This window comes from Eschrichtius robustus, chromosome 7, assembly GCF_028021215.1.
Source record: "Eschrichtius robustus isolate mEscRob2 chromosome 7, mEscRob2.pri, whole genome shotgun sequence".
NCBI lineage: Eukaryota > Metazoa > Chordata > Mammalia > Artiodactyla > Eschrichtiidae > Eschrichtius > Eschrichtius robustus.
In genome coordinates, this window is record NC_090830.1 from 114,188,826 (window position 1) to 114,201,674 (window position 12,849).

The 12,849-nt window shown below is 34.5% G+C and overlaps 1 protein-coding gene across 2 annotated transcripts in view; it reads left to right on the forward strand.

Moving 5' to 3' along the window:
• The window catches only part of SLK (STE20 like kinase), a 54,463-nt gene that overhangs the window by 21,085 nt on the left and 20,529 nt on the right, over nucleotides 1-12,849 (forward strand). For both annotated transcript variants that reach the window (XM_068548508.1, XM_068548509.1), the window contains exons 5-11: nucleotides 4,009-4,081; nucleotides 4,244-4,438; nucleotides 4,981-5,062; nucleotides 7,032-7,160; nucleotides 7,526-8,896; nucleotides 10,897-11,027; nucleotides 11,255-11,378. In XM_068548508.1, coding sequence (XP_068404609.1) covers nucleotides 4,009-4,081; nucleotides 4,244-4,438; nucleotides 4,981-5,062; nucleotides 7,032-7,160; nucleotides 7,526-8,896; nucleotides 10,897-11,027; nucleotides 11,255-11,378 — 2,105 coding nt within the window. The remainder of the gene's footprint in view (nucleotides 1-4,008; nucleotides 4,082-4,243; nucleotides 4,439-4,980; nucleotides 5,063-7,031; nucleotides 7,161-7,525; nucleotides 8,897-10,896; nucleotides 11,028-11,254; nucleotides 11,379-12,849) is intronic.

Sequence of the window (12,849 nt, forward strand, 5' to 3'; positions counted from 1 at the left end):
TATATAAAAAGACACTTACCTTCAACTGTTTGGTTATTCAGGAGTATAGTTCATATAGACAGGACAGGAAAAATGCTTGATTCTTTCCTTTTATTTATTTAGCTTTAAAGACAATGAATTGGTTCTCTCTCATCCTTAGTTGGTGGCCAGTATTTTTTTAAATGGCATTATTAATTCATGAATTTTATTTTATAGGTTTCAAATCTATTACAATTTTTATCCTTATTATAGCTCACGTTGTACCATCTTGGTCAGTGGGAGCTTCTTCAAGCTGGCTTGTTAATCTTTTTGACATGACTCTACTAATCTTTGGTAGATTTCTTGCTGTCTGTTAGGTTGAGATGTTTCAGGCTCATCTGTTATATTTCCTGCCTCAGACCTGTAATTAGCCATTTCTTCAGGAAGCCCTGAAGAAGTTTTAGTAGGACATGGTATTTCAAGACCACAATCTGAGTGTTAGACATGCTTATAGTTTCTGGATTCGCCTTCATTCTAGGCCTTTCCAAAGGACAGAGCTAGGCTCTCGTGAGTTCCTACGTACGTCCTATTCAAATTCAGGATAAAGCCTTTTTTTTTTTTTCTTCCCTTAGCCCCTTCTGTATTACATCTGTATCGCTTTTCTTCTGTCCTGAGAATCTTGCTTCTCAAGAACATTGATGATAGATTTGGAGTATTCTGTAATTACTCATTTTAACCTTCATTTCTATATTCAGCGCTCACCACCGCTCTTGTTCATGTCTCTTTGGTTATGTTGGTTGTCTGAAGTTCATTCTCTGGTAGATTTCTCTGAAAGGGCTCTCTGAGCTCTTATATAATGGTAACACTTCTACCCTTTATACTTTGAAGGTCAGCTTTGCTGGATAGAAAATCCTTGGTTCACATTTCTTTCCTTGAATATCTAAAATATGTTCCTCTGTTTTCTTCTGTCATAAAGTGTTATTGAAAAGTCTGATGAAAATCTCATTTTCTTTCTCGTATAAGTCATGTGCTCTTTTTGCCTAGATGCCAAAGACTGTTTTTTTAAGGACTAAACTTTGACTAAACTTTTCTAAGTGTTGTTTTTTTTGTTTCCCGCTCACCCCCCCCCCCCCCAGGAAGGTTTTCTGTAATTATAGATATGAGTATTTATTCTGTTCCCTTGCACTGACTTTCTCCTTTAGAGACTTTTATTATCTTTTTGTTGGGCTTGACAATCATCAGTATTTATAACTTTCTCTCAGGTTCTTTTTATCTTTCTTCATTTTTTTTCATTGTGGTGAAATATACTTAAAATTTACTGTCCTAACCATTTTTAAGTGTACAGTTCCATAGCATACAGTGCATTCACACTGTCGTGCAACCAACACCACCACCCCTCTCCAGAACCTTTTCATCTTCCTCAACTGAAACTCTGTACACATTAAAACGCTTAAGTCCCCATTTCCTCCTTCCCCCAGCCCCTGGTAACCATTCTACTTTCTGTCTCTGTGAATTTGACTACTCTGCGTACCCCATATAAGTGGAATCCTGCAATACTTGTCCTTTTGTGACTGGCTTATTTTACTTAGCATAATGTCTTTAAGGTTCATCCATGGTGTAGCATGTGTTAATTTTCTTCCTTTTTAAGGCTGAATAATATTCTGTTATATGTATACACCACATTTTATTTATCCATTCATCCATTGATGGACGCTTTGGTTGCTTCCACCTTTTGGCTCCTGTGAATAATGCTGCTATGAACATGGGTGTACAATATCTACTTGAGTCCCTGCTTTCAGTTCTTTTGGGTATATACCCAGAAGTGGAATTGCTGGATCATATGGTAATTCTCTGTTTAATTTTTTGAGGAACCACCATACCATTTTCCACAGTGGTTGCACCAATTTACGTTTCCACAGCAATGTACAAGAGTTCCAATTTCTCCACCTCCTTGCCAGCATTTGTTATTTTCTGTATTTTTGATGATAACTATCCTAATGGGTGTGAAGTGGTAATGGGTGTGAATTTGTTGTGTTTATTTGCTCTTGCATTCCTCCTACTTTAGCCTTTGTTTCTCAAATTGTTTTTTATTTCTAATTTTCCCTTGAGTTCTGTCACCTCATTTATGAGTTTTAAAAGTCTGACTTCTGTTACTCTTTTATGTCATCATTTTTTAGTCTTGTAGCTCGTTTTGAAATATAATTTTGATCTTTTTTAGTGCATGTTTTTCTGTAAGTGTACTAAAATCTTATTTGAATACAGGAATATACTTTTGTGTAAAATAATGCATGCCATTGAAAATAAGTATATTTTTAAAGATTTAGGAATGCCAAAATAGTTTTGAGTTGGTTGACATTTAAATTAGTTGCACTTTGTTTCATTAATTCATAAATACAGAGAACCTTCCAATTCTGTGACATCGTATTAAGTGTACACAGATGCATATAGAACCATACTATCCTCAAGAACCATATATACATTACAATAATCAAATTTTTATGATCTTGTCAGATCACATTGTTACAAATGGAAATAAGTATGTAAAATGCTATTTTAACAGACCAACATATATATGCCATATCATTATAAGTAGAACTGTAAAACACATAATGACCTTAGTTTTCCCCTTTGCACAAAAATGAAGATGGCTTCTTGTCCCTCCTTAGTTTACCTCCTGCTCATAAGAGTGCTTCTAGAGGTACGAATGTTGACAGTGGACCTTTGTGGTTTAGGCCTGTTTCTCGACCTCCTTTCCCAGTCATGTTCTGAGGGGAAAAAAGTTAAAAAGAATAGACCATTAGTAGGTTCTGGGAACACACTGGAATACATACTGAGCTGACTCTACCTGAGTAGAAAACCTCTTCTGGCAGGAATTTCATATTGTGATCTCAATCCCGTCCTGCGGAAACATGGCAAGTTATAAGTTGAGGAAGTAGGGGGGTAATAGGGATGGAGAGTCCTGAATACATCTATTTATGTTGTATTTTCTGCAGATATATCTTCCAAGTATAGTATGTTCTATTGGCAAATTCATTTATTAATTTAATTATAAAACATTAATGACATATCTAGTATAACAAAAGACTTCATACACCATATTAAGAAGCTTAAACATCATTCTACAGGCAATAGGTAGCTGCCAAGATGTTTTAAGCAGGAGAACTACATGGTCAAAAAAAGAAAAGAAAGAACTATATAATAGACATAAATTAGAATATAGGGCAGGATTTCATGAGTTTTAAGAGTTCTACTGCCAGAGTATCACGACGGTTAAAATTACACATATGATTAATAACAGTAGCTAACATTTATTGTGTGTATATTCTGTGCCAGGCCTTGGGGCATGAATACTAAATACGGGATTTTTGGTATTTATTCAGTTTTGAGAATCGTGGCATGTCAAATGAAACTTTAAAAGTTAAATGTATATGGCATGAGGTAATTTATGCAGCAATAGCAATTTTATGTTGCTATTAATGATTGAGCTCTAAGCTGAAAAGGAGTTAACAACTGATAAAGCTATAATGTTGCTGTGCCCTATAATTTAAATTAGAAAGCATCGTTCCTAATTTGTTTCTTTGTGATATAATTTTATGCGGAAGTTAGCAAGACATATGCTGTCATAAAGGCTGCTTTGGTATAATTTCTGTTTTTCACACTATAGAAAAAATGTCCCTTAATTTAATTGTAACATATAGCACTAGTTGGCATTTATTTTGGTGAAGTGGATAGACTAATCTATTTTAAAGTTACTATTTTTTTTTTTTTCAATTCTGGAGAATTTGTGATCTGAAGATGTGTAAGGATGGTGGTATCAAGTGTATTAATGATGGAATCTTTTCTTTGGCAGTTTCTTTTTGGGGGGTGGGGGTATGGTAGAAAGAGGGTGGTCAAAATTAGGATGATAGAGAGTTATTTCTCTTTCTATTTTGCTTACCCTTTAATAACAGTGGCCTTATTAAAGACTTGATATGCTTTTCCCTTATGTTGAATAATATAGCGTTCTTTGTTTAAAAACTATCATTAATACTTTTGTATGATTATTTCAAGCGGATTTTGGAGTATCAGCTAAAAATACAAGGACAATTCAAAGGAGAGATTCCTTTATCGGCACACCCTATTGGTATGTATTCAGTTTTATGGATTTGCAGCGTTAGTTATGTCAACAGTTATTATTACTCATTAATTTTGTCCACATAATCAATTATACTGTCTATCTTTCATGTGGTTTGTGATCACTGCTCTTAAGTTAAACATCTTAATTTTCAGTTCTCTGTCTTCATAGGATGGCTCCTGAGGTAGTCATGTGTGAAACATCTAAGGACAGACCCTATGACTACAAAGCTGATGTTTGGTCCCTGGGTATCACTTTAATAGAAATGGCTGAGATAGAACCACCTCATCATGAATTAAATCCAATGCGAGTGCTGCTAAAAATAGCAAAATCTGAGCCCCCTACATTAGCACAGCCATCAAAATGGTAAAGTATTCCTAAACAATATTTTTTAAGAAGCAAAACTTGATGCTTTATTCTTCCAACTTTCCAAAGGTATTTAAATTTAGGTACATGGTGCAAAGATTGTATGAAGTAGAAAACTGATTTTTGGTGTATTTTCAAGACTTAAGGACCATATAAACTCCTGTAACTAACTTTCCCCATAAATTAAAAAATACCAGTGATTTGAGTTCTACATGAAAGAGATATTTTCTGTACTTTGAGAAAGTGAGGCATATATGTGATTGATCTGTATTTGTGGAGTTTAATATAATGGAAGAATTTTTGTGATTTTTAGCATACTTATGGATATATGGCTGTATCTCAATGACTTAAACTATGAACCTATTTACATATATGTAACTTGTATTTGTAGATAAATGACTTATGAAATACTAATATTCTCATAACTAGTTTTCTTATGTTGAATTAATACTATTACATACATAATGGAACTTAACCATAATTTCTCAGTTTTGATTTTAATAAGAAAAATAGAATGTCATTATTAAAATTTTATTTTGAAGGTCTTCAAATTTTAAGGACTTTCTAAAGAAATGCTTGGAAAAGAATGTGGATTCCAGGTGGACTACATCTCAGCTACTGCAGGTAAGATAAGAGTAGTATGACAATGGCAAACCATATAATTGTTGTAACATCTCTTTAAGAGGAATACAGTTTCAGATTCCTTCAGTGTGCCCTCTTCCCACTTGAGTTTCCCTGTGCAAACTCACTCAAGATTCATTGTAGTAGTTAACATTTGCTTTACAAACATTTGCTGCTTTTACTAAAGGGCATTTATTTAGCTTTTAAATTTCTCGTATGCTTTTTTGATTCAGTTTAATTGTGTTTTTTTCATTTTGTTTAGTTATTTCCACTTTGTCAGTTACTTACATTTTTGTCTCTCCAGTTAGTAGAAAACAAGCACCTTGGTGGCAGGGGCCATGAGCTAATTAATTTTTTTTTAATGTCCCTTACAGTGAGGGTAAATGTTCAGTAAATATTGCTAACTTTTAAAAAATGGTGTTAAAGTGATTGGATAATTTTGTTTTATAGCAGGACTTGTTTGTAATATTTGAAATAAAATTTTGTCAAATAATAGTATAGGTAGAGAAATAGAATGACAAGTCTTGAGGCAGTTACTGTTAGGTTGAGTACAACTCCTCCATTATAGTTTTTTAGATTGATCTATTTATCTGGGGGGAGAAGCGGGAAAAATTGCCTTTCTCTGTACAACAAGTATATCCTTGGAACACACTTTCTCTTATTATTTCACTACCCCCCCATTTGAAGGCCTTAATCTGTGACAAACACCAAGTGCTGAGTGTACAGAGGTGAATAAAATATCTTCCTACTCTTAAGAATGTTAGAACTATGTCAAAAAACAGATGTTTATAGACACTTTTTATTAATTTTTATTGGAGTATAGTCTTTACAATGTTGTATTAGTTTCTGCTGTACAAGTGAATCAGGTATACGTATACACATATCCCCTCTTTTTTAGATTTCCTTCCCATTTAGGTCACCACAGATCATTGAGTAGAGTTTCCGTGCTAAACAGTAGGTTCTCATTAGTTATCTATTTTATGCATAGTAGTGTATATATGTCAATCCCAGTCTCCCAGTTCGTCCTACCCCGCCTTCCCCCCCCGTCGGTAACCATAAGTTTGTTCTCCACATCTGTGACTTTGTTCATCTGTACCATTTTTCTAGATTCCACATATAAGTGATATTATACGATATTTGTTTTTCTGACTTACTTCACTCTGTATGACAATCTCTAGGTCCATCCGTGTCTCTGCAAATGGCACTATTTCATTCCTTTTTATGGCTGAGTAATATTCCATTGTATATATGTACCACATCTTCTTTATCCATTCCTCTGTCAATGGACACTTAGGTTGCTTCCATGTGCTGGCTATTGTAAATAGTGCTGCAGTGAACATCGGGGAGAATGCATCCTTTCAAATTACGGTTTTCTCCAGATACGTGCCTAGGAGTGGGATTGCTGGGTCATATGGTAGCTCTATTTTTGTTTTTTAAGGAACCTGCATACTGTTCTCCCTAGTGGCTGTACCAATTTACAGTCCCACCAACAGTGTAGGAGGTAGATACTTTTAACAGAACTTTAAAGCTTTTTGTAATTCTTTTACTGAGGCTTTATACATATTGTTACTTTCTAACAATTAAACATATTGTAAACATATTGTTACTTTCTAAAACTAGTAATGTACTTGAAACTTGCTTTAAATTTTAATTTAGATTTTAGGTTATGAAATTTTCAGACATGCAGAAAAGTACATATACCTACTACCCAGATGTAATATGTTATCATTTTTGACGTATTTCTTTCAGATTCTTAAAAAAAGGTACAGATACAGTTGCAGGCAGCCCCTACTCCTGCTCAATTCCCTCCCCCTCCTTCTTTTCCCAGATGTAATATCATCTGAAGTTGTTTGTATTTTTCCTACTTATATGTTTATATTTTTGCCACATAACAATGTGTTTTATATATTTGAAATTTACTTCACAAGCATTTCAGTTGTTACTGAGTATGCTCTTTTTAATGATCAAACAGCATCCCTTTGTGACTGTTGATTCCAACAAACCAATTCGAGAATTGATTGCAGAGGCAAAGGCTGAAGTAACAGAAGAAGTTGAAGATGGCAAAGAGGAGGATGATGATGAAGAAACAGAAAATTCTCTGGTCAGTATTTAGAAAGAAAATTTCATTTAGGTAATTTTTAGAGTTGAGTTTTGAGGTATGATTGCAGCTGTGTCTAAGAATTAATTGACGGGTAGCATTACAAAAACCTTTAATTTTAGAGGTGAAGATTTATTAAGTTTGCTCCTTGTTTTCAAGTTTGCTCCTTGCTACCCATTTTTGTCATATTTATTATGTGAAGATTTGTCAATTCTTTACGTTATTTTTATAATTTCATCAAATTTTACTGAATAAAGATATTAAATCATTATATATATGAATTAAATCATTTTTATATATGAAACGTTGTTTCGGTTACCATCTTGAAATTATGTTTTAACACTAAAACTGTATAAAATCTTTTTTAGCCAATACCTGCAAGTAAGCGTGCCTCCTCTGACCTTAGTATTGCCAGCTCTGAAGAAGATAAGCTTTCACAAAATGCTTGTATTTTGGAATCTGTCTCAGAAAAAACAGAACGTAATACTTCTGAAGATAAATTTAATGGTAAAATTCTTACTGAAAAACCCGCCACTGATGAACCTGAAAATACTGTGGTAGGCATTAATGAACATGTTAATGATACTCATTTAGAAGCTATGGCTGAACTTCATAATAGAGCAACAATAATCGAGGAAAATGGGAGAGAGGAGAAGAGACCCAAGCTTGAAAATCTACCTGACACAGAAGACCATGAAACAGTGGACATTAATTCAGTCAATGAAGGAAAAGAAAATGACATAATGATAACTTCAGAAACAAATATTGAACAGAATCTGAAACCTGAGGAAGAAGGGGATCGAGAAAAGCAACAGATATTTGAAAATAAGTTTATAAAATCTGAAGAAATTGAAGACACTACTATTCAGACAATGGATTTAGTTTCTCAAGAGACTGGAGAAAAAGAGTCAGATATTCAGGCAATTGAAAGTGAAGTTGAGTTTACAAAGGAAGACGCCCTCGAGAAATTGGGAAGAGATGACAAAACTGAAAAAGATATGATCAGTGATACAAGCAAAGTGATAGGAACAAATGAGGCAGAAGACGTTGCTCAGAAGGCAACTGAAAACAGTGCTGAGGATGCTCAGAGTAATGATGGGAAAGAAGTGGGTGAAGTAGGCCAGAAATTAGTGATCAAGTCCACAGAGGGTCCTGAGGCTGGTGGTGCTGAGGAAGCTTCTATTAAAGAAATAGTTGAAACTAATGAGATAGATCAAAAATCTGTAGAAGGTGAAGGTGAGGAACAATTAATCAGCAGTTCAGAGAACATAGTGGAGGCCAATGAGGCGCTCGGGACAAATGAAGTTGAGATTACTGAATCAAGCAGCACTGAAGGAATGGAGGTCAGAAGTGCGGTGACTGATAGTGACCAAAAGGCTTTAGAAAGTGAAACTCGGGATGCTCATGAAGCCACTGCTCAGATGGACACAGAACAGAAAGATATTCCATGCGAAGTGCCAATTAAAACAGAACCTCAAGTTCCTGCCACTTCACAGCCTGGTGAACCTCAGCCTGTTCTAATACCCAGTATTAATATCAACCCCGAAGATGCAGAAAATAAAGGAGAAATAGGTGCTTTATCAAAAACTGAAACCATGTTACCAGAATCTGAGAATCAAAAGGAAAATGATACTGATTCAGGCACTGGTTCCACTGCTGATAATAGCAGCATTGACTTGAATTTATCCATCTCTAGCTTCCTAAGCAAAACTAAAGACAATGGATCAATATCTTTACAAGTAAGTGTACACGGGTCCTTGTTTGGGTTTTTCTTTGTTATTTTGGCAGTTGAGAGTTTGTGTGAAACTGATGTCTTGAAAACAGAACAACACTAAATCAGTGTAGTATTAACCCTATAAAATTCTTAAGGCCTATGAGGGCAATCAATTAAAAAAAAACACTAAAGAGATTCTGGATGTAATCTTTAAATTTTTTGGTAGTACCTACCTATTTTTGCCAACTTGATATCAATAGTATAATACAGTTGCTTACTGGAATTTGGGTTTTCCTTTTGTACATACCTAGGTATAATTGTAGCAAGAATCAGCAGTATATGAAAGAATTGAGGACTTGAAAGAATGATCTCTTTTTAAGAATGTTTAGGGTATAAACAGCCCTTGTTACCACTGGCGCGTGAGGTGACCACTCTTACCTCCTCAGTCATAGCAGTCACTACTGCCGTGAGAATCATTGTGGGAACAAAGCCAAACACTAAACCTTGAACACTTGGAGCTGTTAAGCATAATTCTCCAATCTGAGTTACTAGGGGGAGCTGTGTAGAAGTATGGAGTGGGGCCAGAGAATCAGTATTTATAGCAAAAGATCCCATGGATTTCTGATACAGGTGAGACTCTGGATTGACAGGATGCAGAAAAGCAGAAAGAACTGAAGAAAATTGACCTTAGGGATAGGACGCCAGGGCATGACTGATCAGCCTGCGTATCTGCCCCAAACTATTACATGTATTGCCTAGATGGTCTTCAGTTTTCAGGTTGTTTCCCTGCTGAAATTCCATTAATCTGAAGTCCATTCACTGACTTAATAGTTAGCCTTTCCAAAAAATGCAGATACTTCTGTGAGAATTAAGGTGATATTAGTTGTGGATACTTTAGTAGGAACTGAAGAAATGGAAAATTTGGAGGTTACAGGGGGGTAGATTTATTTTTGGAGCATGCCCACTTTAGGTTTTAGAGGAAGTCTGGTTAGGGTGGCCGTAGTCCAGGGCTTAGGGAGAGCAGTGTGAGAATACTGGAAGCCTAGAGAGTACAACAGTAAGAGGCTGAAGAAAGGTGATTGGAAAGTGCCAAAGATCAACTTAAAAATTCTAATGCATTTTGAATGTAGTATTTTCACATTCCCCTTTTGCTCCCTCTGCTTTCTAACCTTTTCCACCTATCAAAACTAAGTAATTATCTGTTCTGAATACTTACATGTTTACCAAGATGTATTTGTAGCAGTGTTATACTTCTGTTATTTCTCTTTGCTTTTAAAAAGCATTTGGATAACCAACTGAGGAATGAAGAGTTTGGTCTTGATAAAGAATTTTGGGGAATAGCTAACAGGGAGATCTGGTATTTTGGGAGTGCAGTAGAGGTGCTGTCTTTCTAGTAACTCTAAAATCACTCATCCATCTCTGGCCCTGAGATGGAAGAGGGCTGGTGATACTATTGTTGTTGATGAAATGGATTTTGAATCCCAGTCCTGGCAGTGTTTAAAAGTTATCTGGGAGCCTTTCAAAATGAAATTCTCAGCCACCCTCAGACCTGTTGATTTAGATTCTCTAAGGGATGAGCCCCAGGAATTCATTTTTAATTGCTTTGTAAGTGCTTCTAAAACAGAAAAGCAGAGGTATCTGAGAACCTACAAGATAAAAAGAGGAAAGAATGGTTAACATGTGAAAGTTGTACTAATTACTCTTTTTTGTGAATTGCTTGTTACCACTGGTGCCTAATTATGATGTGGTATCATAAAAATTCTACATGCACATCATCAAAATGCATAATTTCACTTGAAAAAAATTTGATTTTATCTGTAAAATCATGTGAAAGTCAGATGAGGTGTGAGATGATATAATTGGTTTCAAAGTTGAGTCTTACTGCTTTCTATTCATACTTTATGTGTGTAGTCTTCATAGTCTTCATAGCTGTTCAGTTTCTTGTTTTTGTTTTTTTAAGAAGAAAATGTTTTCTCTCTCTAGTATTCCCCATATAAAGCCTAACTAAAATAAAATCTCACTCAGGAAACAAGAAGACAAAAGAAAACATTGAAGAAAACACGCAAATTTGTTGTTGATGGTGTGGAAGTGAGTGTAACAACATCAAAGATAGTTACAGATAGTGATTCCAAAACTGAAGAATTGAGGTTTCTTAGGTGAGTAGAGATAACAACATGATTTAAACTGGTTTTGTGACTTCTCAAGTCTCTGCAGAGTCTGAAGAATAGAGAAACAAGAGTAAAGTCTTGGCTAATTTTGGATTCTTGTATTACTTTTCCATTTGAAAATAAATGTTACTTTTAAAGTTTTTTTCTTTTAAAGCATTACTTCAAAGGTGTAACTTTTGCTGTCTTCCTCTATCATTGCCATTAAATTTTATCAGACGTCAGGAACTTCGGGAATTAAGATTTCTTCAAAAAGAAGAGCAAAGAGCCCAACAACAGCTCAATGGCAAACTGCAACAACAGCGAGAGCAAATTTTCCGGCGTTTTGAGCAGGAGATGATGGTAAAGTCTTGGAATTTTATACCTTTTTGTTAATAAAGAAATTTAAGGCTTAGAAAAAACCCCACCACTGGCAGGTTTTAGAACTTGTTCTCTGATTACTAGATTTCTCTGGCTTTGTGATGTATTTCTCACCTTTATCTCTTTGGTGTTTTAGATGCTTTCTTTTTTCTTCTCCTCTTCTCTTTTCTCTTCTCTTCTCTTCTCTTCTCTTCTCTTCTCTTCTCTTCTCTTCTCTTCTCCTTTTGCCTGACTTACAGTGTGGTGGGTGTTTTCATTTTTCTCTGATTAAATCTGTCATGAAAACCTGGAATCATGAAGCTAGTAGATGGTTTGCAAAGTTCTTAGGTGTGCCTATTGCTGTATAACTTTTTATTGTTACAATTTGACCCCTCAGAATTAGAATCCAAGATTTAAACCAGTCTAGAGCAGTTGTCTTCAAACTTGGCTGAGTATTAGAACTTCCTGGGGAATTTTTCAAAATACACTTACTTCTCTGGCTACTACAGTTAAGCTTCCACATCCCTTTTCACAGCTGCTAGAGAAGTTAGTGCTGACTTGTAAAGGGTAATTGTCACCGAGTCTTTAAATTTTTACTTTGTGTCCATAGTTGGAAAAGGAATTATTAATGTGATATAAAATTTCAGTAACTTATGTTGAACATATAGCTTAATGTAGGTTAGAAAAAAGATCGTTTGAAATGTTATAGGATTCATGGTTGATTATAGTACTTACGTTTTTATAATTTTAAGTAGTAAGGATTGTTTTGTGCTTGGCATCGCTGATTACATATGTTGTATCATAACTGAGAATTCCGAAGAAAATAATGAACTTTTGTTCTCTTTGAGTATTTTTACAGTACTTATATTCTGTTTTTTCAGGACCTTATAAAAACTGTTTCTCCCCCCCATATTTTCCAAAATATTTTGCTTTTTAATTTTTTTTAAAAGAAAACACCCTTTACAAATACTTAACTCTACCTGTGTCTAAAATTGCAATGTTACTCAAGTATTATATAAGCAGAAATCTTTTGTTGAGAGAGTAGATTTATAATTCTAAAAGGTTTGTTTCAGTGAAATATGATGTTTAAGAATCTTAATGAGGAAGAGTAAATTTGTAAATGACAAGTAATGGTACGTTTTTAAAATAGACTTCAAATGAGACCTTTGATTTATCAAAAATTTTATAGGATAAATACTGAAAATTTTCTTACTTTAGTATTTTGTAGCAACTGGATATTCTTCTAGATTGTCTAAAATTTTTGAACATTCTACACTTGTACAATAGAAAAAAGTGTTTTCCATATTAGAAAAAAACGAAATGCACATCTTTTTGAAAAATTTTTAAAACATATTTTAGTGCATTTGATCTTGTTCAGTATTGCGAAGGGTACGTATTATGTCACTCAATTTAAATGCCAGTTATGTGCTCTTAGTAAACATCTTCAGTATAATGAATTAATATGAGCGTTAAT